This window comes from Oratosquilla oratoria, chromosome 1, assembly GCF_046742065.1.
Source record: "Oratosquilla oratoria isolate Oo_2021 chromosome 1, ASM4674206v1, whole genome shotgun sequence".
In the NCBI taxonomy this organism is placed as follows: domain Eukaryota; kingdom Metazoa; phylum Arthropoda; class Malacostraca; order Stomatopoda; family Squillidae; genus Oratosquilla; species Oratosquilla oratoria.
The window spans coordinates 55383200-55408178 of NC_134777.1; the positions used below are offsets into that span (position 1 = coordinate 55383200).

The 24979-nt window shown below is 42.7% G+C and overlaps 2 protein-coding genes across 7 annotated transcripts in view; one reads left to right on the forward strand and one right to left on the reverse strand.

Moving 5' to 3' along the window:
* Positions 1-3392, forward strand: part of LOC143028251 (glutamate receptor ionotropic, delta-1-like) — a 118784-nt gene extending 115392 nt beyond the window's left edge. The window contains exons 11-12 of the mRNA XM_076190070.1: positions 2280-2466; positions 2820-3392. Of these exons, the coding sequence (XP_076046185.1) occupies positions 2280-2466; positions 2820-3047 (415 nt within the window). The 3' untranslated portion in view covers positions 3048-3392. The remainder of the gene's footprint in view (positions 1-2279; positions 2467-2819) is intronic.
* A 4127-nt stretch (positions 3393-7519) lies between these two features.
* Positions 7520-24979, reverse strand: part of LOC143025377 (dehydrogenase/reductase SDR family member 11-like) — a 35117-nt gene continuing 17657 nt past the window's right edge. For 4 of the 6 annotated variants that reach the window (XM_076185245.1, XM_076185157.1, XM_076185071.1 and 1 more), the window contains exon 7: positions 7524-7716. In XM_076185245.1, coding sequence (XP_076041360.1) covers positions 7675-7716 — 42 coding nt within the window. In that variant the 3' untranslated portion in view covers positions 7524-7674. Of the gene's footprint in view, positions 7717-24979 lie in introns of all 6 variants that reach the window. The other 2 variants (XM_076185423.1, XM_076184976.1) reach the window with 2 other exon arrangements.

Here is a 24979-nt window from a genome sequence, read left to right on the forward strand (position 1 = left end):
CTAATATTCTTTCATCAACCCTATCTCCCAAATCCTTTTTCACCCCTGTTCTCCTCCTCACCTCCTCATTTCTCACTCTATCCAGCCTAGTAACCCCCACCATACTTCTCAGACACCTCATCTCAAACACATTCAAACTCCTTCTCTCTTCTTCTCTTATGTTCCACGTTTCTGCCCCATACAGTGCTGTTGGCACAATCACTCCTTCATACAGTCTCCTCTTCGCATCCATTCCCAAATGTCTATTCCTCATTACACTCTTTAATCCACCAAGGCATTTACTCGCTTCTCTCAATCTACATTCTATCTCCACCTTTTCCTGCTACACTTGCACCCAAGTATCTAAAACTATCCATTTCCCCCAGTCGCTCTCCCTTAATGTTCACTTCCAGTCTACTGCCACTTTCACCCCTTGTACATCTCATCACCTTACTTTTACCCACATTTATCTTTAGCTTTCTTCTATCACATACTCTCCCAAACTCTGCCACCAGCTTCCTCAATCCCTCCTCTGACCCTGCCACAAGCGCAGTGTCGTCCGCAAACAACAGCTGGCTCACCTCCCACTTTTCTCCATTTTCTTTAACCATCTCCAATCCCTGACCCACTACCCTAGCATTCACCTCTCGCACCACCCCATCCATGTATAAGTTGAACAGCCAGGGCGACATAACGCATCCTTGACGAAGTCCCACGTGGGGCAGCATGCTACTCAATATGACCATTGAATACACAATGACTCAGTGGATAAAAGAAAATACCAGATACAGAAACAATGAGGAACCTTCGAGACTGGATTTAATATTTACGTCAGAACCTGAAATTGTAGACAGAATAGATTACAATGAGGAACCTTCGAGACTGGATTTAATATTTACGTCAGAACCTGAAATTGTAGACAGAATAGATTACAAAACACCAATAGGAAAGAGTGACCAGTTGATAGCAAATTCGTGACTTCAGTTCACGTCAAAGAAACTAATGAAGGAAGATGCCTGAACACCGAAGGAGAATGTCCCACCTCTTATAAAAGAAGTGTCATCCGCTCTTACGTCAACAGAGCACTCACCCATAGTTCTACTTGGCCCCTACTCCATCAAGAGCTTCAATGCCTATAGCAAGTCCTAGTGAATAATGGATTTTCCAACAAGGACGTCCAGTCTATCATCATGCAAAGATGGACGCTTATATGAGATGTCACAACCCCCGCCCTGAGAAACACCCTCCAATCCTTCTGCATTATAGATCTCATGAGTACAGCATACCGTACTGATGAAAACGTGGAACCCATCCCATAGACCCCAAGGACAAGTTGGAGCTCTGTATTTTCTACAAAAACATCAAAACCTCTAACCTCATCCTAAAAAATAACCCTTTCCGAACCCAAAACCTCCTCAAAAGAAGTAAAGTCATTTACGAATTCATCTGCCCACACGAAGACTGCAAGCTTCGTCCTTCCTATATGGTACTCGTAATGACGACAACTTCTCTTTCCCAACACCTCACTTGCCATTTACAGAATGGAGCTCCAAGAAACACTTTTCTGATACTCTACTCTTTTGTCCAGGGAGATCTTGGTTGACAACACGAGGATCCTAGATTCTGCCAATGACAGCCACCGGTTGGAGATTCTAGAGGCCCTTTGTATTAAGAAAAAAAAAAACCTTTATGAATATACAAAATGGAATGACCCCACTGGCTCTGGCTACTCTACATGGACACTCATTCACCACCACAATCAACTCCAAATGAAGATTTGACAGAATATCACCAAGTCAGCCCCCGGACATAAGGCATACACTACAAGCAACACCAGAATCACAAGGGACAGATTCCCACTGAGTCCACCCTTGGACAAAATCCCCCATATTTATTGTGACCTCTCCCAATTACCACTTTAGTTTGTTTTGAAACTGTAACCTCTTCCAATTACCACTTTAGTTGTATTGAAACTGTAACAGCTTTGTACCAAATATATTTTGTACTTGAAAATGCTCAAAGATGAGCGAAACATCGTACGGTAGTACAGGTATTTTATTCCACCTCCCCGATGAGCCGAGATCTCTGATTAGAAAACTTGAGTCTATCAACAAGAAGTTGATTCTAGCCCAAGCTGCGGTCAAATTTAATTCAACATATATATACATGTATATCAACTGGCCCTAGAATTATTTCTTTATGATTTACAAAATATGTGAATATAAATCTGCCTTGTTTGATAATTTACCCTTGTCCATGAAAGAATTAAAAAAATATTAATTTGTCACCTTGCTAACCAGGTTTGCCTTAATGGAAGGCCAGCCCTTCCTCAAGTACCAGATTGCTAAGAGCTACACAAGGGCAGATGGTTCTAATCCTTTCTACATAGGAAAGGAAGCCATGTGGGAAATTATGTGTGGGTGGCCACTGCCCTACAATGCACCCTACAAACATGTATTGGACAAAAAAATTAGCAGTGTTTTACAGGTAATGTACTTAGATTATTATTTTACTAAGTTGTTATACAGAAATGTAGAATGAAAATTTTCCTATAGTAGACCTTTTGATTTCTCAAAAGGCAGGTACAGTAGTTAAAAATAAGGGTCTGGCCATTCCCAGCTTGTCCATTTGTTGTGGCTACCAAGCTCAATTAATCACCTCACTGCCACTCAGAACTTACACACTTGCTCTGGCTGTCATCAGCAAAGTGACTTCAGTAGACTGAAGCTTAGGAAACAAATTTTTGTATTTTTATGCCTGTTTTGATATATGAACTAATAGTTCTTATTGTCTGCTTAGGCATGAGTATAATTGCCAATTAAATAATTCTACTCTTGCAGTCTGGTTTACTCAATATGTGGAGACAGAGCATTCAAGATGAGGTACAATTCATTGCCCCCCTAAAAAAACAGAAGCAAACTGGAACAGAGGCCTCAACAGGAAGTGTCTCGGGGATGCCAGTCCCTTTGACTCTGAATCATCTCAAAGGTGTACTGCTGCTTCTATTACTTGGATGGTCCATTTCTGTTGCCACCTTGGTTACTGAATTGCTTCTCAAGAGATGTTGAAACCGATACAGTTTTTCTTTTGTGTGTCATGGAAAATGTCACCTCATGTAGAACTGGTCAGTCAATGTCAACAATGAGTTTCACAAATATTTCCAATAGAAGGACTCTATATTTGTAGCAGGGAATGGTTAAGGATATAATCATCATAAAAGCACAAATATTTGCATTTGGCAATCTCATGTTAACTCACCAATTATACATCAAATGTGTGGTTCCAGTTTCTTTTGCCTATAAAGGATGAATCTATTCAGAAATTAGCTTATAAATTTGAGATTGATTTTGTCCTTATGTCACACATTCATATTCAGTGCTACTTTTGGGCATTTTATATTTGCATGATTTATATATATAAACATACATACATACATATACCAAGGCTTTTCCCCCTTCCAAGGGAGGTAGCCAAAAAGGGAAAGGCATAAAAACACTCCCACCCATTTCATCCCTAAATACACTCCACACCCCTCCCACCCTTCCTCTCATCTGAGCACCTCCTGGATGACGGGTCATCCCTGCACACCCTGCCCACCACCCTGGGTCAGAAGCAGTGTCGCAAGACACAGAACATCCACTGCAAGGCATTTTAATTATATCGGCGACCCCCCATCTCCGTCCCCCTCTGCATATAAGGCGAGGACGGGGAGAAATCCCTTCGGGCTGCGTCAAAATTTACTCACACATACTACCCCACCCCCCACCCCATACACCACATGCAGTCACAACATCATCCAAATACAACCATTCTCCACTCACCACAGTCTTCCGTCCGCTCCCTTCCTTCCTCAACAGACATTCCCCTCTTCCCCAAAGCCCCCTTCACCCCATCCATCCACCTCATCCTAGGACGTCCCCTCATGTTCACTCCCTCCACATCTGCCTTCCATACCTCTTTTACTAGTCTTTCTTCACTCATTCTTTCCATGTGTCCAAACCATCCTAATATTCTTTCATCAACCCTATCTCCCAAATCCTTTTTCACCCCTGTTCTCCTCCTCACCTCCTCATTTCTCACTCTATCCAGCCTAGTAACCCCCACCATACTTCTCAGACACCTCATCTCAAACACATTCAAACTCCTTCTCTCTTCTTCCCTTATGTTCCACGTTTCTGCTGCCCCATACAGTGCTGTTGGCACAATCACTCCTTCATACAGTCTCCTCTTTGCATCCATTCCCAAATGTCTATTCCTCATTACACTCTTTAAACCACCAAGGCAATTTACTCGCTTCTCTCAATCTACATTCTACCTCCACCTTCACTCCACCTTTTCCTGCTACACTTGCACCCAAGTATCTAAAAACTATCCACTTCCTCCAGTCGCTCTCCCTTAATGTTCACTTCCAGTCTACTGCCACTTTCACCCCCTTGTACATCTCATCACCTTACTTTACCCACATTTATCTTTAGCTTTCTTCTATCACATACTCTCCCAAACTCTGCCACCAGCTTCCTCAATCCCTCCTCTGACCCTGCCACAAGCGCAGTGTCGTCCGCAAACAACAGCTGGCTCACCTCCCACTTTTCTCCATTTTCTTTAACCATCTCCAATCCCTGACTCACTACCCTAGCATTCACCTCTCGCACCACCCCATCCATGTATAAGTTGAACAGCCAGGGCGACATAACGCATCCTTGACGAAGTCCCACCTTTACTTCAAACCACTCACTCTCTCCATTTCTAATCCTAACACATGCTCTACTACTCTCATAAAAACTCTTGACAGCTCCCAAAAGCTTTCCTCCTATCCCATAAATCTGCATAACCTCCCACAGTGCCTTTCTGTCTACCCTATCATAAGCCTTTTCCAGATCCATAAAGCCCAAAATCATCCTTCCCCTTTCCTATAGCTTTCTCACATATCTGTCTTACCACAAAGATCTGATCTACACAACCTCTACCCGTCCTAAATCCACACTGTTCCTCACCAATTACTCCTGTTTCCTCTCCTAATCCTCTCAATTAAGATCCTCCCATAAGCCTTCCCTACTACACTCTCAACAGGCTAAATCCCTCTGAAATTACTACATTCACACTTGTCCCCCTTTTCCCTTGTAAAGAGGAACTATACAGGCACTTCTCCAGTTCTCCGGTACTCTACCCTCTCTCCAGCAAACATTAAATAACCTCACCAACCAGTCCACCATCACTGAACCTCCCTTTTTCAGACATTCTGCATGGCATCCATCCAGACCAGGTGCCTTACCTGCTTTCATCATCTTTACAACTGCCTTCACCTCATCCTTCCTTATTTCTCCTCCATTCTCCTCACTCATCACTCTCATTTTCTTCGCATTTCCCACTGCAGCTATCTTTCCTTCCCTATCCTCCTTCACATTCAGCAACTCCCTAAAATATTCTGCCCATCTTCCCCTCACTGCCATCTCTTCCATTATCATCTCTCCATCTGTACCTTTTACCTTTTCTTCCCTACTTGATTCGCCTCCTCTTCCTCTCTTAATTTCTTTCCAAAACATCTTTTTATTACTTTCAAAATTTTCTGTCATACTCCTACCCCATTTCACATCTGCTCTCCTCTTTGCCTCCTTTACCTTTTGCTTTACTTCTCTTTTCTTTTCTTTGTACGTCTCATATGACTCCCCTGTCCTCTTTTGTAACCAATCTGTGAATGTTCGCTTCTTCTCTTCTACAACCTTCTTTGTTTCCTCATCCCATCATTCACTACCCTTTCTTCTATTTCCCCCTGTCCTTCTTGTTCCACACACCATCCTTGCACACTTTAAGACTCCCTCCTTGAACCATCCCCATTCCTCCTCCACACCCATCTCTGCTCTATCCTTTACTCCCTCCCATTCCTCCTTCAGCTTCTTTTCGTACTCCTTCTCCTTTTCCTTTTCATTCAAGGAGTTCACTCTAAGAACCTCCCTACCTTTTGTCCCTTTCCTCCTTCTCCATCTATCCTCCACTCTCAGCTTACCTTCCACCAAAAAATGATCTGATATTCCCCCACCCTCTCCCCTTAGCACATGTACATCCTTAACTCTTCCTATCATAATCCTATTTACCACTACATAATCCATTAGCGCTCTATCTACCACCCTTCCCTCCACCACCCTCTCCCATGTGTACTTATGCTTGACTTTCTTCCGAAACACTGTATTTGCTATCATCAACTCTCTAGACACATTTCCACCATCAACTCTCCACTACGATTCTTTCCTGGAACTCCACACTTCCCAACCACTCCATCGATTGGACCATTTCCCACCCTAGCATTAAGGTCTCCCAGTACTATTACATTGACATTTCTTCCTAAACCCTCTATGCACTCATTTAAATCTATCCAAATCTATATCAAGTAGCATTAATTCCTTGTTGTCCTTCACTGATTTCCTTGTAAGTCAAATTTTCTAAAATGTTACTGTATCTTTGCCTACAGAATGTTATATTGTAGGCCTTTTAAAAGACTATACAGTGATATTTTTTCTCTTATCCTTAAAATTCTTTCTGGAAATTAATTGAATTAATATTGTTGTCTTGAATTTCACTAAGTAGAAAGCCTGCTGCCTCACAGTGGTTGGCAACCGATCTCTCTGGGAAGAAACTTGGAAATGTTGTCCATGTTTTATTAGTGTGGGGCTGTTTCTATATCACCATCTGAAACTGGTGGGAATAGGGGAGCAGTCACAGGTAGTCAGCTCTCCATATTTAAAAAAAAAAAAAAAAAAAAAAAAAAAAAAAAAAAAAAAAAATACAGTTGAAGTTGAGAGATTTTGGGCCCACTCTAAAGCTTAAGTGTAATGAGGGCAGCTTTGCTGTCCATCTTGCAGGACCACTGCACAGGTACCCATCATTAGTTCTTACTGAAAACTATTGTACTAGTGAATTCTTGAGCTGTCTTAGACCTGTAGGCCTTATATTAAATAAATTCAGAATAAAAAAGTAAAACAGGTTTCATAGTGCAACCTACTCTTCACTAATTTTGTTGACATTGTAAATTAAAAAAAAATCATTAATGGTGACAATAATTATTTTTGTGCATTAGAAGGAACTCATGCATGACATATATTCTGTTAGAAATTTGATGATGATATGGTTTAATGTCACACACTCCCCCCCCCCCCTTATTGGGAGGCTAGAACAGTGCCCCTCACAGAGGGCTTTGTAACATGGAATTTAATGAACCATGCCTTTGGTTCAACTTCACCGGTGGTAGGATTTGAACCGCCCTCACCTCGACCTTCACCACAAGTAATGACGCCCTAACCTGCTCAGCCAGTGAGCTTCTGTTAGGAAAAATATTATGCGATAGGAGTTTAATGAATACATATTAGACACCACACTGAAGGCAAGTAAACGATATATTCAAGGAAATCTAACCCAAACTACGCACTTCAGATAATCTTGATAAGATGCAGTGAGGGAAAAGACAGAAAAATAGTGAAGGTGTATGATCAGATAAGGATATGAAAATACCCTGGCAATGTAGTAATCCAAAGGATAAGTAAAATGAGGTTCAATTATGTTTATAGTTTATGTACTTGTTTTACATTGTACTTTAGGACATATTACTGCATTAAACATGATCTTATGACTGGCCCATTGTACATATCCACTTGCTGTACTGTATACCATGCCAGCTTCTGATGTCTAATCCACAAGACCTCTTCAGCGTACTCCCTCTGTTGCCCTAATTATTATTTTATCAACCTGAAAAGAATGATAATAATAGCATTAACACCAATGATAAAACTGACAGGACTGTTCAGCCTGACAGTCTAGGGAATGTCATCATCATCATCATCAACAATAAATCTATTCCCTTTATAAGGAAAAAAGGGATTTTTATATGTATATATACATATACCAATGTACTTTCCACCCTTGCATGGGATGAGACAAGTCAAACTATGCCTCAACTCTTTGGGAGAGAAAATGAAAATTACTCCAACCCATTTAGCTGTCCTTAGTAACTTTTATCAATATATTACCATACTTTCACCCTGTCTGGGGTATTGGCTGCACATTATTGGGGGTCTTAACCCATTCAACTCATGTCAGCCACTTGTGTAGATACGAAAAACTGGATATGGTAGGTCTCACGCCAGCCTGTACATCCGAATATCATCTGATGCGGCTTGACCGCGCGAGGACTGATGTCATATTTTTCTGGTGTTTGATAAAATATTTTGGTGTTTTATGATTTTTTGTCTTATTTGACCAAATGACAAGAATCTTGTCATCGGAGTTTAAAGGGTTAAGGCTGTTCAGTAGCATACAGCTGAAACTTTAGACTCTATATATGGGGCACTCATTTAAGAGTGCATAGTGGGATTAGGGAGAAATGTCAATGTATGTATTGGGAGACCTTAATGCTAGGGCAGGAAAAGAACCAATAGACGGAGTGATTGGGAGGTATGGAGTTCCAGGTAAAAATCTTAGTGGAGATGTGTCTCGAAAGAGAGTTGATGATAAATACAGTGTTTAGGAAGAAAGTCAAGCATAAGTACACATGGGAGAGGGTGGTGGACTGAAGGGTGGCAGATAGAGTGTTAATGGACTATATAGTGGTGACCAGGAGTATGGTTGGAAGAGTTAAGGATGTACATGTTCTAAGGGGAGAGAGTGGGGGAATATCAGATCATTTTCTGATGGAAGGTAAATTGAGAGTGGAGAGTAGGTGGAGAAAGAGGAAAAGGACAGAAGGTAGGGAGGTACTTAGAGTGAATTGCTTAAATGAGAAAGAAAAAGAGGAGTATAAGAGGAAGCTGAGAGAGGAGTGGTAGGGAGTGAAGGATAGAGTAGAATTAGGAGTGGAGGAATGGGGATGGTTCAAGGAGGGAGTCATAAGGTGTGCAAAGATAGTTTGTGGAACAAGGAGGGAGGGAAGAAATAAAAGGAAGGGTAGTGAATGATGGGATGAGGAAGCAAAGAAGGCAAGCTTTCATAGATTCGCTACAAATTAGGATGAGGGAAACATATGAGAGGTACAAAGTAAAGAGAAGGAAAGTCAAGCAAAAGATAAAGGAGGGAAAGAGGAGAGTAGATGTGAAATGGGATGTATGACAGAAAATTTTGAAAGTAATAAAAAGATGTTTTGGAATGAAATTAAAAGAGGAAGAGGAGGTGAATCAAGTAGAGAAGAAAAGGTAAAAGGTGCAGATGGAGAGATGATAATGGAAGAGAAGGCAATGAGAGGAAGGTGGGCAGAGTATTTTAGGGAGTTGCTAAATGTGAAGGAGGATGGGGAGGGGAAGGTAGTTGCAGTGGGAAGTGCTAAGAAAGTGAGAGTGATGAATGAGGAAAATGGAGGAGAAATAGGGAAAGATGAAGTGAAAGCAGCTGTTAAGATGATGAGAGCAGGTAAGGGACCTGGGTTGGATGGATACCATGCAGAATGTCTGAAAAAAGGAGGTACAGTGATGGTAGACTGGCTGGTGAGGTTATTTAATGTTTGTTTAAGAGAGGATAGAGTGCTGGACGACTGGAGGAGTGCCTGTATAATTCCACTTTACAAGGGAAAGGGGGACAAGTGTGAGTGTAGTACTTTCAGAGGGATTAGCTTGTTGAGTGTAGTTGGGAAGGCTTATGGGAGGGTCTTGATTGAGAGGATTAGGAGAGTAATTGGTGAGGAACAGTGTGGGTTTAGGACAGATAGGGGTTGTGTAGATCTGATTTTTGTGGTAAGGCAGATATGTAAGAAAGCTATTAGAAAAGGTAAGGATGTTTTCTGGGCTTTTATGTATTTGGAAAAGGCTTACAACAGGGTAAACAGGAAAGCACTGTGGGAGGTATTGCAGATATATGAGATAGGAGAAAAGCTTTTAATAGCAGTCAAAAGTTTTTATGAGAGTAGTAGAGCTTGTGTTAGGATTAGAAATGGAGAGAGTGAATGGTTTGAGGTAAAGGTGGGACTTTGTCAGGGATGTGTTATGTCACTCTGGCTGTTCAATCTATACATGGACGGGGTGGTGCGAGAGGTGAATGCAAGGGTAGTGAGTCAGGGATTGGAGATGGTTAAAGAAAATGGAGAAAAGTGGGAAATTAGCCAGTTGTTGTTTGCTGACGACATTGCACTTTTAGCAAGATCAGAGGAGGAATTGAGGAAGTTAGTGACAGTTTGAGAAGGTGTGTGAAAGAAGGAAGCTGAAGATAAATGTAGGCAAAATTAAGGTGATGAGATGTATAAGGGGAGAGAGTGGCAGCAGGATGGAAGTGAGTATCAAGTGAGAGAGATTGGAGGAAGTGAATAGTTTTAGATACTTGGGTATGAATGTGGCATAAAAGGGAAGAGTGGGGGGTGGAGGTAGAATGTAGATTTAGAAAAGCAAGTAAATGTCTTGGTGGATTAAAAAGTGTAATGAGAAATAGACATTTGGGAATGGATGCTAAAAGGAGGTTATATGAAGGAGTGATTGTGCTCACAGCACTGTACAGGGCTGAAATATGGAACATAAGAGAGGAAGAGTGGAGTTTGAATGTGTTTGAGATGAGGTGTCTGAGAAGTATGATAGGGGTTACTGGGGTATTGGCTGCATGTTATTGTGGCAAAGTAGCATGCAGTTGATACTTTAGGGTCTATATGGGGCGCCCCTACGGACCAGAGCCACACATCATTTTGTCTATGATAAAGGAAAACTCTATTCATAGAGAAATGATGACACTTTTATACTATGACTGTCCCTCTGTTATGCTGTCCCCCAACCCCTTGTTGCTGTCCTGTACCATTTCTCAAGGATAGAGTAGAACTAGGAGTGGAGGAGGAATGGGGATGGTTCAAGGAGGGAGTCATAAGGTGTACAAAGATGGTATGTGGAACAAGGAGGGCGGGAAGAAAAAGAAGGAAGGGTAGTGAGTGGTGGGATGAGGAAGCAAAGAAATGTGTAGAAGAAAAGAAGCTGGCATTCATAGATTGGCTGCAAATTAGGACGAGGGAATTGTAAGAGAGGTACAAAGTAAAGAGAGAGGAAGTTAAGCATAAGATAAAGGAAGCAAAGAGGAGAGTAGATGTGAAATGGGGTAAGAGTATGACAGAAAATTTTGAAAGCGATAAAAAGATGTTCTGGAAAGACATTAAAGAGAAAAAGGAGGCAAATCAAGTAGAGAGGAAAAGGTAAAAGGTGCAGATGGAGAGATGATAATGGAAGAGAAGGCAGTGAGAGGAAGGTGAGCAGAGTATTTTAGGGAGTTGCTAAATGTGAGGGAGGATAGGGAGGGAAAGGTAGTTGCAGTGGGAAGTGCTAAGAAAGTGAGAGTGATGAGTGAGGAAAATGGAGGAGAAATAGGGAAGGATGAAGTGAAAGCAGCTGTTAAGATGATGAGAGCAGGTAAGGCACCTGGTCTGGATGGATGCCATGCAGAATGTCTTAAGAAAGGAGGTACAGTGATGGTGGACTGGCTGGTGAGGTTGTTTAATGTTTGTTTGAGAAAGGGTAGAGTGCCGGAGGACTGGAGGAGTGCCTGTATAGTTCTGCTTTACAAGGGAAAGAGGGACAAGTGTGAGTGTAGTAGTTTCAGAGGGATTAGCTTGTTGAGTGTAGTTGGGAAGGCATATGGGAGGGTCTTGATTGAGAGGATTAGGAGAGGAACAGAGGGAGTAATTGGTGAGGAACAGTGTGGGTTTAGGACAGATAGGGATTGTGTAGATCAGATCTTTGTGGTAAGACAGATATGTGAGAAAGCTATAGGAAAAGGTAAGGATGTTTTCTGGGCTTTTATGGATCTGGAAAAGGCTTATGACAGGGTAGATAGGAAGGCACTGTGGGAGGTACTGCAGATATATGGGATAGGAGGAAAGCTGTTAAGAGCAGTCAAGAGTTTTTATGAGAGTAGTAGAGCTTGTGTTAGGATTAGAAATGGAGAGAGTGAATGGTTTGAGGTAAAGGTGGGACTTCGTCAGGGATGTGTTATGTCACCCTGGCTGTTCAATCTTTACATGGATGGGGTGGTGCGAGAGGTGAATGCAAGGGTAGTGGGTCAGGAGTTGGAGATGATTAAAGAAAATGGAGAAAAGTGGGAGGTGAGCCAGTTGTTGTTTGCAGACGACACTGCGCTTGTAGCAGGATCAGAGGAGGGATTGAGGAAGTTAGTGACAGAGTTTGAGAAGGTGTGTGAAAGAAGGAAGCTGAAAGATAGATGTGGGTAAAAGTAAGGTGATGAGATGTACAAGGGGAGAGAGTGACAGCAGGCTGGAGGTGAGCATTAAGGGTGAAAGACTGGAGGAAGTGGATAGTTTTAGATATTTGGGTGCGAATGTGGCAGGAAAGGGAGGAGTGGGGGTGGAGGTAGAATGTAGATTGAGAGAAGCGAGTAAATGCCTTGGTGGATTAAAAAGTGTAATGAGAAATAGACATCTGGGAATGGATACTAAGAAGAGGTTATATGAAGGAGTGATTGTACCAACAGCATTGTACGGGGCAGAAACGTGGAACATGAGAGAGGAAGAGAGAAGGAGTTTGAATGTGTTTGAGATGAAATGTCTGAGAAGTATGATAGGGGTTACTAGGCTGGATAGAGTAAGAAATGAGGAGGTGAGGAGGAGAACAGGGGTGGAAAGGGAACTGGGAGATAGGGTTGATGAAAGGATATTAGGATGGTTTGGACACATGGAAAGAATGAGTGGAGAAAGATTAGTAAAAGAAGTATGGAAGGCAGAGGTGGAAGGAGTGAATATGAGGGGGCGTCCTAAGATGAGATGGATAGATGGGGTGAAAGGGACATTACAAAAGAGAGGAATGTCTGTGGAGGAAGGACGGGAGAGGACAGAAGATAGGGGTGAATGGAGAGGGGTTGTGTATAGATGATGCTATGATGCATGAGGGGGAGTGGGTGGGGGATGGGGGGTGAGAAAGTATGTATGGAAAAAAGTTGACGCAGCCTGAAGGGATTTCTCCCCGTCTTCTCCTTTTCTGCATGAGGGGACGGAGAGGGGGGTCGCTGAATTTATGAAGCGGCCTTGCTGTGGATGTGCTGTGTCTTGAGACACTGCTTCTGACCCAGGGCAGTGGACAGGATGCAGGGATGACCCGTCATCCAGGAGGTGCCAAGATAAGAGGGAGTGGAATATATAGGAAATGGAATGGGTGGGAGTGGTTTCTATGCCTTTTTCTTTGTGGCTACCCCCCATGTAGGGGGAAAAAGCCTTTGGTATATGTATGTACTAGGCTAGATAGTGAGAAATGAGGCAAGGAGGAGAACAGGAGTGAAAAGGGAGTTGGGAGATAGGGTTGATGAAAGAGTATTAGGATGGATTGGACACATGGAAAGAATGAGTGAAGAAAGATTAGTAAAAGAGGTGTGGAAGGCAGAGGTGGAAGAAGTGAATATGAGGGAGTGTCCTAGGATGAGATGGATAGATGGAGTAAAAGGGGCATTACAAAAGAGAGGAATGTCTGTTGAGGAAGGATGGGAGGACAGAAGATAGGTGTGTATGGATGATGCTGTGATGAATGAGGGGGTGGGGGATGGGGTGAGGGAGTATGTATGAGAAATAAATTGACGCAGCCCAAAGGGATTTCTCCCCGTCTTCTCCTTTTCTGCATAAGGGGACAGAGAGGGGGGGGCACTCAATTAATGAAGCGGCTTTGCTGAGGATGTGCTGTCTTGCGACACTGCTTCTGACCCAGGCCAGTGGACAGGATGCAAGGATGACCCGTCACCCAGGAGGTGCCTAGATGTGAGGGAGGGAAGATGGTGGAGGGGAGTGGAGTATATAGGGGATGGAATGGGTGGGAGTGGTTTCTATGCCTTTTTCTTTTTGGCTACCTCCCGTGTAAGGGGGAAAATAGCCTTGGTATATGTATGTATGCTACATGGGGCACCCCTACATACCAGAGCCACAAATAATTTGTCTGTAGTAGAAGAAATCTCTATAGAGCAATTATGATACTTTATTATACTGTGACTGTCCCTCCTTTATGCTGTCCCCCCACTCTTGATACTGTCCTGTACAACTTTTCTGAATATTCATTTTCTTTTTTTACCGAACCCCGTGGTAGGAAAAAAGAATGCTGCCACCAAGTGTTCCCTCTCATAAAAGGCGACAAAAAATGGGTTGGGGACAGGCCTAGGCATCTTTCTCCCTGTAGCCCTAAAGGGGACATTCCTAAAAAAAAAAAAAAAAGAGTTTTCCAACCAGAACCCTATGGTTTGGGTCTTTTGATATGCGTGGATATGGTACAGATATGAATAAAAGTGAAGAGATAGGCAGCATGCTTGTGAGAAGAAAGATGGATGTGTTGGCATTGAGTGAAACTAAGTTGAAAGGGAGGGACGATTTTGAGTTTGGGAGTGTAGTTGAGAGGGTCTCAGGAGTGAAGAGAGAACGAGGGAGAGAAGGGGTAGCTACACTATTAAGTGAAGAAATAAGTAAACATGTGGAGTGGAAGGAGGTTTCTTCAAGATTAATGTGGACGAAGGTGAAACTGGGAAGGGAGATGTGGGTTTTTGTAAGTGCATATGGGCATAGTAATGAGAAGAGTGTACAGGAAAGGGAGGCTTTTTGGATAGATTTCAATGTATACATAGAGGGTTTAGGGAGAAATGTCAATGTAGTGGTATTGGGAGACCGTAATGCTAGGGTGAGAAATGAACCAATAAACGGAGTGGTTGGGAAGTGTGGAGTTGCAGGAAAAAATCATAGTGGAGAGTTAATGGTAGAGATGTGTCTTGAAGGAGAGATGATAATAGCAAATACAGTGTTAAGGATGAAAGAGTGTTGGGCGCGAATTCGTAGGATGGAGACGGATAGGTGGCTGGCTGGAAGCGTGTCGTGTGGGAAGAGGACAACACCCTGATCATTACATTGGTGCCAACGCGAGGGTTGAAGAAAGGAGGCAGAAATGCATTTAGATCGCTGCATCACTTACATCATTCACTGCACCAACCAACCCACCTCTACGAGACATCCATCGGACTGTAACTATCGCTGCATCACTTACATCATTCTCTGCACCAACCAACCCACCTCTACGAGACATCCATCGGACTGTAACTGTTACTTGAAGCAATTTGGCCTGCGCCCGCCCAGTGACAGACAGACGCTGACGAATAGGCTCCAGACTACACGAATCGCGGTTGCCTGCCTATAATGAATGCCTATGTATTTTATTAATTATTGACATAGTTTTTTATGAATTTATCTTTTTTTTTTTGGCATCCGACCTAGATATGGACCAAAAGGTCTCCTGTCGGCATGCATGCTCTGCCTTTGTAATCTGCCTTTGTAAAGTCAAGCATAAGTACATATGGAAGAGAGTGGTGGATGGAAGGGTGGTAGATAGGGTGTTAATGGACTACATAGTGGTAACCAGGAGAATAGTAAGAAGAGTTATGGATGTACATGTTCTAAGGGGAGAGAGTGAGGAAATAGATAATTTTTTGGTGGAAGGTAAGTTGAGAGTGGAGGATAGATGGAGAAAGAGGAAAAGGACAAAAGGTAGGGAGGTGCTTAAAGTAAACTGCTTAAATGAGAAAGAAACGGAGAAAGAGTATAAGAAGAAGCTCAGAGAGGAGTGGGAGAGAGTGAAGGATAGAGTAGAACTAGGAGTGGAGGAGGAATGGGGATGGTTAAAGAAGGGAGTCATAAAGTGTGCAAAGATGGTGTGTGGAACAAGGAGGACGGAAGGAAATAGAAGGAAGGGTATTGAGTGGTGGGATGAGGAGCCAAAGAAGAAGCGAGAATTTGCAGATTGGTTACAAAATAGGACGAGGGAATCATATGAGAGGTACAAAGAAAAGAGAAGTAAAGCATAAGATAAAGGAGGCAAAGAGGAGAGCAGATGTGAAATGGAGTAGGAATATAACAGAAAATTTTGAAATTAATAAAAAGATATTTTGAAAAGAAAAAAGATATTAAGAGAGGAAGAGGAGGCAAATCAAGTAGAGAATAGAGAAGAAAAGGTAAAAGGTACTGATGGAGAGATAATAATAGAAGAGACACCAGTAAGAGGAAGATATACAGAGTTTTAGGGAAAGGTAGATGCAGTGGGAAGCGCTAAGAAAATGACCATGATGAGTGAGGAAAATGGAGGAGAAATAAGGAAAGATGAGGTGAAGGCCGTTAAGATGATGAGAGCAGGTAAGGCACTTGGGATGGATGGGTGTTATGTGGAATGTCTAAAAAAAAAAAAAAAAAGGGAGGTACAATGATGGTGGACTGGCTGGTGAGGTTATTTAATATCTGTCTTAAAGAGGTTAGAGTGCTGGAGGATTGGAGGAGTGCATGTATATTTCCACTTTACAATGGAAAGGGGAACAAGTGTGAGTGTAGTAGTTTCAGAGGGATCTGTTCCTTGGGTGTAGTTGGGAAGGCTTGTGGGGGGGTTTTGAGAGGATTAGGAGAGGAACAGAGGGAGTGATTGGTGAGGAACGGTGTGGGTTTAGGACAGGTAGGGGTTGCACGGATCAGATGTTTGTGGTAAGGCAGATAAGTGAGAAAGCTATAAGAAAAGGTAAGGATATTTTTTGGTCTTTTATGGACTTGGAAAACACTTATGACAGGGTAAACAGGAAGGCACTGTGGGAAGTATTGCAGATATATGGGATAGGAGGAAAGCTGTTAAGAGCAGTCAAGAGTTTTTATGAGAGTAGTAGAGTGCATAGATGGATTGGGGAGAAATGTCAATGTAGTAGTATCAGGAGACCTTAATGCAACGGTAGGAAATTAACCAATAGACGGAGTTGTTGGGAAGTGTGGAGTTCAAGGAAAGAATTGTAGTGAAGAGTTGATGGAGATGTGACCTAGAAAGAGGGATGATAGCAAATACAGTGTTTAGGAAGAAAGTCAAGCATAAGTACACATGGGAGAGGGTGGTGGATAGATGGGTGGTAGATAGAGCATTAATGGACTATGTATTAGTAGACAGGAGTATAATAGGAAGAGTTAAGGATGTACATGTTCTAAGGGGAGAGAGTGGGGGATATCAGATCATTTTCTGGTGGAAGGTAAGTTGAGAGTGGAGGATAGATGGAGAAAGAGGAAAAGGACAAAAGGTAGGGAGGCACGTAGAGTAAATTGCTTACATGAGAAAAAAAAGGAGGAGTACAAGAAGCTGAGAGAGGAGTGGGAGGGAGTAAGGATAGATTAGAACTAGGAGTGGAGGAATGGGGATGGTTCAAGGAGGGAGTCACAATGTGTGCAAAGATGGTGTGTGGAACAAAAAGGATGGCAGGAAATAGAAGAAAGGGTAGTGAGTGGTGGGATGAAGAAACAAAGAAGGTTGCAGAAGAGAAGAAGAAAGCTTTCACAGATTGGTTACAAAATAGGACAAGGGAATCACATGAGAGGTACAAAGAAAAGAGAAGTAAAGGACAAAATAATGGAGGCAAATAGGAGAGCAGATGTGAAATGGGGTAAGAGTATGACAGAAAACTTTGAAAGTAATAAAAAGATGTTTTGGAAAGAAATTAAGAGAGGAAGAGGAAGTGAATCAAGTAGAAGAAAAGGTAAAAAGGTGCAGATGGAGATAATGGAAGAGAAGGCAGTAAGAGGAAGATGGGCAGAGTATTTTAGGGAGTTACTAAATGGGAGGGAGGATAGGGAAGGGAAGGTAGTTGCAGTGGGAAGTGCTAAGAAAATGACCATGATGAGTGAGGAAAATGGAGGAGAAATGAGGAAGGATGAAGTGAAGGCTGTTGTAAGATGAGAGCAGGTAAGGCACCTGGGATGTATGGATGTCATGCAGAATGTCTGAAAAAAGGAGGTATATTGATGGTGGACTGGCTGGTGAGGTTATTTAATGTTTGTTAAAGAGAGGGTAGAGTGCCAGAGGACTGGAGGAGTGCCTGTATAGTTCCACTTTACAAGGGGAAAGGAGACAAGGGTGTAGTAGTTTCAGAGGGATTAGCTTGTTAAGTGTGGTTGGGAAGGCTTATGGGAGGGTCTTGATTATAGGAACAGAGGGAATTGGTGAGGAACAGTGTGGGTTTAGGACAAGTAGGGGTTGCATAGATCAGATTTTTGTGGTAAGACAGATATGTGAGACAGCTATAGGAAAAGGTAAGGATATTTTGGGGCTTTTATGGATTTGGAAAAGGCTTATGGCAGGGTAGACAGGAAGGCAATGTGGGAGGTATTGCAGACATACAGGATAGGAGGAAAGCTTTTAGGAGTTCTCAAGAGTTTTTATGTGAGTAGTAGAGTGTGTGCCAGGATTAGAAATAGAGAGAGTGAGTGGTTTGAGGTAAAGGTGGGATTTCGACAGGGATGTGTTATGTCACCCTGGCTGTTCAATTTATATATGGATAAGGTGGTGTGAGAGGTAATGCAAGGATAGTGGGTCAGGGATTGGAGAGGGTTAAAGAAAATGAAGAAAAATGGGAGATAAGCCAGCTGTTGTTTGTGGATGACACTGCGTTTGTAGCAGAATCAGAGGAGGAACTGAGGAAGTTAGTGACAGACTTTAGGAGGGTGTGTGAAAGAAGGAAGTTGAAGATAAATGTGGGTGAAAGTAAGGTGATGAGATGTACAAGGGGAGAAAGTGGCAGCAGACTAGAATTGAGTAGGGAGAGAGACTGGAGGAATTTTAGATACTTGGCTGCAAATGTGGCAGGAAAGGGAGGAGTGGAGGAGGAGATAGAATGTGGATAGAGAGAAGCGAGTAAATGCTTTGGGGGATTTAAAAGTGTAATGAGAAATAGACATTTGGGAATGGATGCTAAGAGGAGATTATATGAAGGAGTGATTGTGCTCACAGCACTGTATGGGGCAGAAACATGGAACATAAAAGGGGAAGAGAGAAGGAGTTTGAATGTGTTTGAGATGAGGTGTCTGAGAAATATGATAGGGGTTACTAGACTGGATAGATTGAGTAATGAGTAAGTGAGGAGGAGAACTGGGGCAGAAAGGGAGTTGGGAGATAGGGTGGATGAGAGAGTATTGGGATGGTTTGGACACATAGAAAGGATGAGTGAAGAAAGATTAGTAAAATGGTGTGGAAGGCAGATGTGGAAGGAGTAAACATGGGGGGGCAACCTAGTATGAGTTGGATGGATGGGATAAAAGGGGTGTCATATTTTGTCATTGAACTTCGAATCGTTTGTTTGTTTGTGCATCATACTCTGTCTGTCTGTCTGGCTACGTTGTTTGTTTGGTTGCGCGTCATACTCGGTAAACTACAGACGAAGCTGACTAGCTACGTCATCATATTCTGTCTGGGACCATTTAGAGAAACAGTCGTGGCTCTCCTCGTAAGTTGCTTCCTTTCCTTTACTTGTTCAATTATGTGGTCTACTCGTATGATGAGTCCTATATGCTCATTATATATATAATATTGTTTAAACTATATTTTGTTATGTATTTCCAGGTGTTCTAGTTGATTAAAGCTTGGGAGTAGCTACCAAATCTTATTATCATGACAAGGGGCTTTGGGAAAGAGGGGAATATCTGTTGAGGAAGGATGGGAAATGACAGAAGACAGGGGTGAATGGAGAATGGTTGTATATGGATGATGTGATACATGAGCTGGAATATGTGGGGTGAGGGAGTATGTGTGAGAAAAATTTGATGCAGCCTGAAGGGATTTCTCCCTGTCTTCTCCTTTTCTGTATGAAGAGACAGAGAGGGGAGTTTGCCAATATACCACTTCCATACGGTGACGCCTACGCAGGCATCATGAGGAGCAAGTGGGTACGTGATGATGCCGACGTCAGCGTCTTGATTATATCTATTGTAGTCGTACCTGCATGACCCTCATTCTCTCTAAACTGGCTTCATCATATTTTCTATGGTTATCAAAATTCACGGGTGAAAGAGAACGAGTGATTGAGCAGTGACTTTATTTTTTATAATGCGATTATTATGACGCAACATCGCACATCTGGCAGCTAATGCTGCCAGATGTGCGATGTGCCCCGGAGTGAAGGGGTTAACCCATTAAACTCCGATGACAAGATTCTTGTCATTTGGTCAAATAAAACAAAAAATCATAAAACACCAAAATGTTTGATCAAACACCAGAAAAATATGACGTCAGTCCTCGCACGAAGCGAGTACTGATGTCATATTTTTCTGGTGTTTAATGGGTTAATGAAGCAGCCTTGCTATGGATGTGCTGTATCTTGCGACACTGTTTCTGACCCAGGGCAGTGGCCGAGATGCAGGGATGACCCATCATCCAGGAGGTGCCAAGATAAGAGGGAGGGAAGAGGGTGGAGGGGAGTGGAGCGTGATGGGGATGGAATGGGTGGGAGTGGTTTTTATGCCTTTGTTTTTAGGCTACCTCCCTTAAAAGGGGGAAAAAAGCTTTTGGTATATGTATGTAGTAGAGCCTGTGTTAGAATCAGAAATGGAGAGAGTGAGTGGTTTTGGGCAAAGGTGGGACTTTACCAGGGATAAGTTATGTTGGCTTGGCTGTTCAATTTATACATGGATGGGGTGGTGTGAGAGGTAAACTTGAGGGTAATGGGTCAGGGATTGGAGGTGGTTAAAGAAAATGTAGAAAAGTGGGAGATAAACCAGTTGTTGTTTGTTGATGACAATGCGCTTGTGGCAGGATCAGAGGAGGGATTAAGGAAGTTAGTAATGGAGTTTGGGAAGGTGTGCAAAAGGAGAAAGTTGAAGACAAATGTGGGTAAAAGTAAGGTGATGAGATGTACATGGGGAGAATGTGGCAGAAAACTGGAAGTGAGTATTAAGAGGGAGAGACTGGAGGAAGTGGATAGTTTTAGATACCTGGATGCCAATGTGGCAGGAATGAGAGAAATGGAGGTGGAAGTAGAATGTAGATTGTGAGAAGCAGGTAAATGCTTTAGGGGATTAAAAAATGTAATGAGAAGTAGATATTTGGAAATGGATGCTAAGAGGAGATTGTATTTACCTAGTTGTATTTACCTAGTTGTATTTTGCGGGAAGGGGAGCTATGCTCGTGATGTCCCGCCATTGTATCTCTCAGTGTCTAGTTTGCTTTTAAACTCGTGAATGGTTTTTGCGCTTACTATTTCATTATCCAGTTTGTTCCAAGTGTCTAAAACTCTATGTGGGAAACTGTTTTTCTTCAGTTCTCTTCTATAGCTATGTTTTCTTAATTTCCTTCCATGTCCTCTTGTGTTTCTCTTGTCCCAGTTTAGTAATTCTTCTCTATCAAGTATCTCTGTGCCTTTCATGATTCTGTAGATGGTCAGTAGGTCTCTCTCTCTTCTTTGCTCCAGTGTCGGTAACTCCAGTTTAGCCAATCTCTCCTTGTATGATAGGTTTGCAAGTGCAGGTGCCATTTTTGTAGCTGCTCTTTGGATTCTTTCTATTTTCTTTATGTTCTGAAGGAGTGATTGTGTATGACAGCACTATGGAGCAAAAACATGGAACATAAAAGAGGAAGAGAGGAGTTTGAATGTATTTACCTAGTTATTTACCTAGTTGTATTTTACGGGATGGGAGCTATGCTCATTGTGACCCATTAATTGTATCTCTCCATGTCCAGTTTATTCTTGAAATCATGTATAGTTCTGGCATTCACTGTTTCACTGTTCAATTTGTTCCAGACATCGATCACTCTGTGTGGGAAACTATTCTTTTTCAGGTATCTTCTGTAACTGTCTTTCTTTAGTTTCTTTTCATGTCCTCTTGTTTCCTTCTTGTCCCATTTTAATAGGTCATCTCTATCGAGAACTTCCATCCCTTTCATAATTATGAAAATGGTGAACAAATTGCCTCTTTCCCTTCTCTGCTCCAATGTTGACAACTGTAATTTCTCCAATCTTTGTTCATATGTTTCCCTGTGGTGGGGGAAAAGAATACTGCCACCAAGTAATTCCACTTGGATCATAAGAGGCGAGAAGAAAGGGATGGGGATTAGGACTAGGAATCCTTCTCCTTGTAGCCCCACAGGGGACATTCCTAAACGAAAAAGCAAAGGCATAAGAGGGTCTGGGAGTTTTCCGACCAGCACCCTAAGGTTTGGGTCTTTTAATGTGCGTGATGTGGTACAGATGAGAGTAAAAGGGAAGAGATAGGTAGTATGTTTCTGAGAAGAAAGATGGATGTGTTGGCTTTGAGTGAAACTAAGCTGAAAGGGAAGGGCGAGTGTAAGTTTGGGAGTGTAAGTGGGAGGTTATCAGGAGTGAAGAGAGGGCGAGGGAGGGAAGGGGTGGCTATACTAGTAAGTGAAGAGATAGGTAAATGTGTAGTGGAGTGGAAGGAGGTTTCCTCAAGGATAATGTGGATGAAGGTGAAACTGGGAAAGGAGATGTGGGTTTTTGTAAGTGCATATGGGCCTGGCAGTGAGAAGAGCGTAGAAGAAAGGGAGGCTTTTTGGATAGATTTAAATGAGTGCATAGAGGATTTAGGGAGAAATATCAATGTAATAGTACTGGGAGACCTTAATGCTAGGGTAGGAAATGATCCAATTGATGGAGTGGTTGGGAAATGTGGAGTTCCAGGAAAGAATTGTAGTGGAGAGTTGATGGTGGAAATGTGTCTAGAAAGAGAGTTGATGATAGCAAATACAGTGTTTCAGAAGAAAGTCAAGCATAAGTACACATGGGAGAGGGTGGTGGAGGGAAGGGTGGTGAACAGAGCATTAATGGACTATGTAGTGGTAAATAGGATTATGATAGGAAGAGTTAAGGATGTACATGTGCTAAGGGGAGAGGGTGGGGGAATATCAGATCATTTTTTGGTGGAAGGTAAGTTGAGAGTGGAGGATAGATGGAGGAAGAGGAAAGGGACAAAAGGTAGGGAGGTGCTTAGAGTGAACTCTTTAAATGAAAAGGAAAAGGAGGAGTACAAGAAGAAGCTGAAGGAGGAGTGGGAGGGAGTGAAGGATAGAGTAGAGTTAGGTGTGGAGGAGGAATGGGGATGGTTCAAGGAGGGAGTCATAAAGTGTGCAAAGATGGTGTGTGGAACAAGAAGGACAGGAGGAAATAGAAGGAGGGGTAGTGAATGGTGGGATGAGGAAACAAAGAAGGTTGTAGAAGAGAAGTGAGCTTTCACAGATTGGTTACAAAGTAGGACAAGGGAGTCAAATGAGAGGTACAAAGAAAAGAAAAGAGAAGTAAAGCAAAATGTAAAGAAGGCAAAGAGGAGAGCAGATGTGAAATGGGGTAAGAGTATGACAGAACATTTTGAAAGTAATAAAAAGATGTTTTGGAAAGAAATTAAGAGAGGAAGAGGAGGCGAATCAAGTAGAGAAGAAAAGGTAAAAGGTGCAGATGGAGAGATGATAATGGAAGAGAAGGCAGTAAGGGGAAGATGGGCAGAATATTTTAAGGAGTTGCTAAATGTGAAGGAGGATAGGGAGGGAAAGATAGCTGCAGTGGGAAATGCTAAGAAAATAACCATGATGAGTGAGGAAAATGGAGGAGAAATAAGGAAGGATGAAGTGAAGGCAGTTGTTAAGATGATGAAAGCAGGTAAGGCACCTGGTCTGGATGGATGGATTGTCTGAAAAAAAAGGAGGTACACTGTACAGTGATGGTGGACTGGATGGTGAGGTTATTTAATGTTTGCTGGAGAGAGGGTAGAGTACCGGAGGACTGGAGGAGTGCCTGTATAGTTCCACTTTACAAGGGAAAAGGGTACAAGTGTGAATGTGGTAGTTTCAGAGGGATTAGCTTGTTGAGTGTAGTTGGGAAGGCTTTTAGGAGGATCTTGATTGAGAGGATTAAGAGAGGAACAGAGGGAGTAATTGGTGAGGAACAGTGTGGATTTAGGATGGGTAGAGGTTGTGTAGATCAGATTTTTGTGGTAAGACATATGTGAGAAAGCTATAGGAAAGGGGAAGGATGTTTTTTGGGCCTTTATGGATCTGGAAAAGGCTTATGACAGGGTAGACAGAAAAACACTGTGGGAGGTTTTGCGGATATACAGGATAGGAGGAAAGCTTCTAGGAGCTGTCAAGAGTTTTTATGAGAGTAGTAGAGCTTGTGTCAGGATTAGAAATGGAGAGAGTGAATGGTTCGAGGTAAAGGTGGGACTTCATCAAGGATGCATTATGTCGCCCTGGCTGTTCAACTTATACATGGATGGGGTGGTGTGAGAGGTAAATGCTAGGGTAGTGGGTCAGGGATTGGAGATGGTTAAAGAAAATGGAGAAAAGTGGGAGGTGAGCCAGCTGCTGTTTACAGACGACACTGCGCTTGTAGCAGGATCGGAGGAGGGATTGAAGAAGTTGGTGACAGCTTGGGAGAGTGTGTGATAGAAGAAAGCTGAAGATAAATGTTGGTAAAAGTAAGGTGATGAGATGTACAAGGGGTGAAAGTGGCAGTAGTCTGGAAGTGAGCATTAAGGGAGAGTGACTGGAGGAAGTGGATAGTTTTAGATACTTGGGTGCAAATGTGGCAGGAAAAGATGGAGTGAAGGTGGAGGTAGAATGTACATTGAGAGAAGCGAGTAAATGCCTTGGTGGATTAAAGAGTATAATGAGGAATAGACATTTTGGGAATGGATGCTAAGAGGAGACTATATGAAAGAGTGATTGTGCCAACAGCACTGTATGGGGCAGAAACATGGAACATAAGAGAGGAAGAGAGAAGGAGTTTGAATGTGTTTGAAATGAGTGTCTGAGAGGTATGATGGGGGTTACTAGGCTGGATAGAGTGAGAAATGAGGAGGTGAGGAGGAGAACAGGCGTGGAAAGGGGGTTGGGAGATAGGGTTGATGAAAGAGTGTTGGGATGGTTTGGACACATGGAAAGAATGAGTGAAGAAAGACTAGTAAAAGAGGTATGGAAGGCAGATGTGGAGGGAGTGAACATGAAAGAATGTCCTAGGATGAGGTGGATGGATGGGGTGAAGGGGGCTTTGGGGAAGAGGGGAATGTCTGTTGAGGAAGGACGGGAGAGGACAGAAGACAGGGGTGAATGGAGAATGGTTGTATATGGATGATGTTGTGATGCATGAGGTGGAATGGGCTGGGGGATGGGGGGGTGATGTAGTATGTGTAAGCAAATTTTGACGCAGCCCGAAGGGATTTCTCCCCGTCTTCTCCTTTTATGCATGGGGGGACGGAGAGGGGGGGTCGCCGATTTAATGAAGCGGC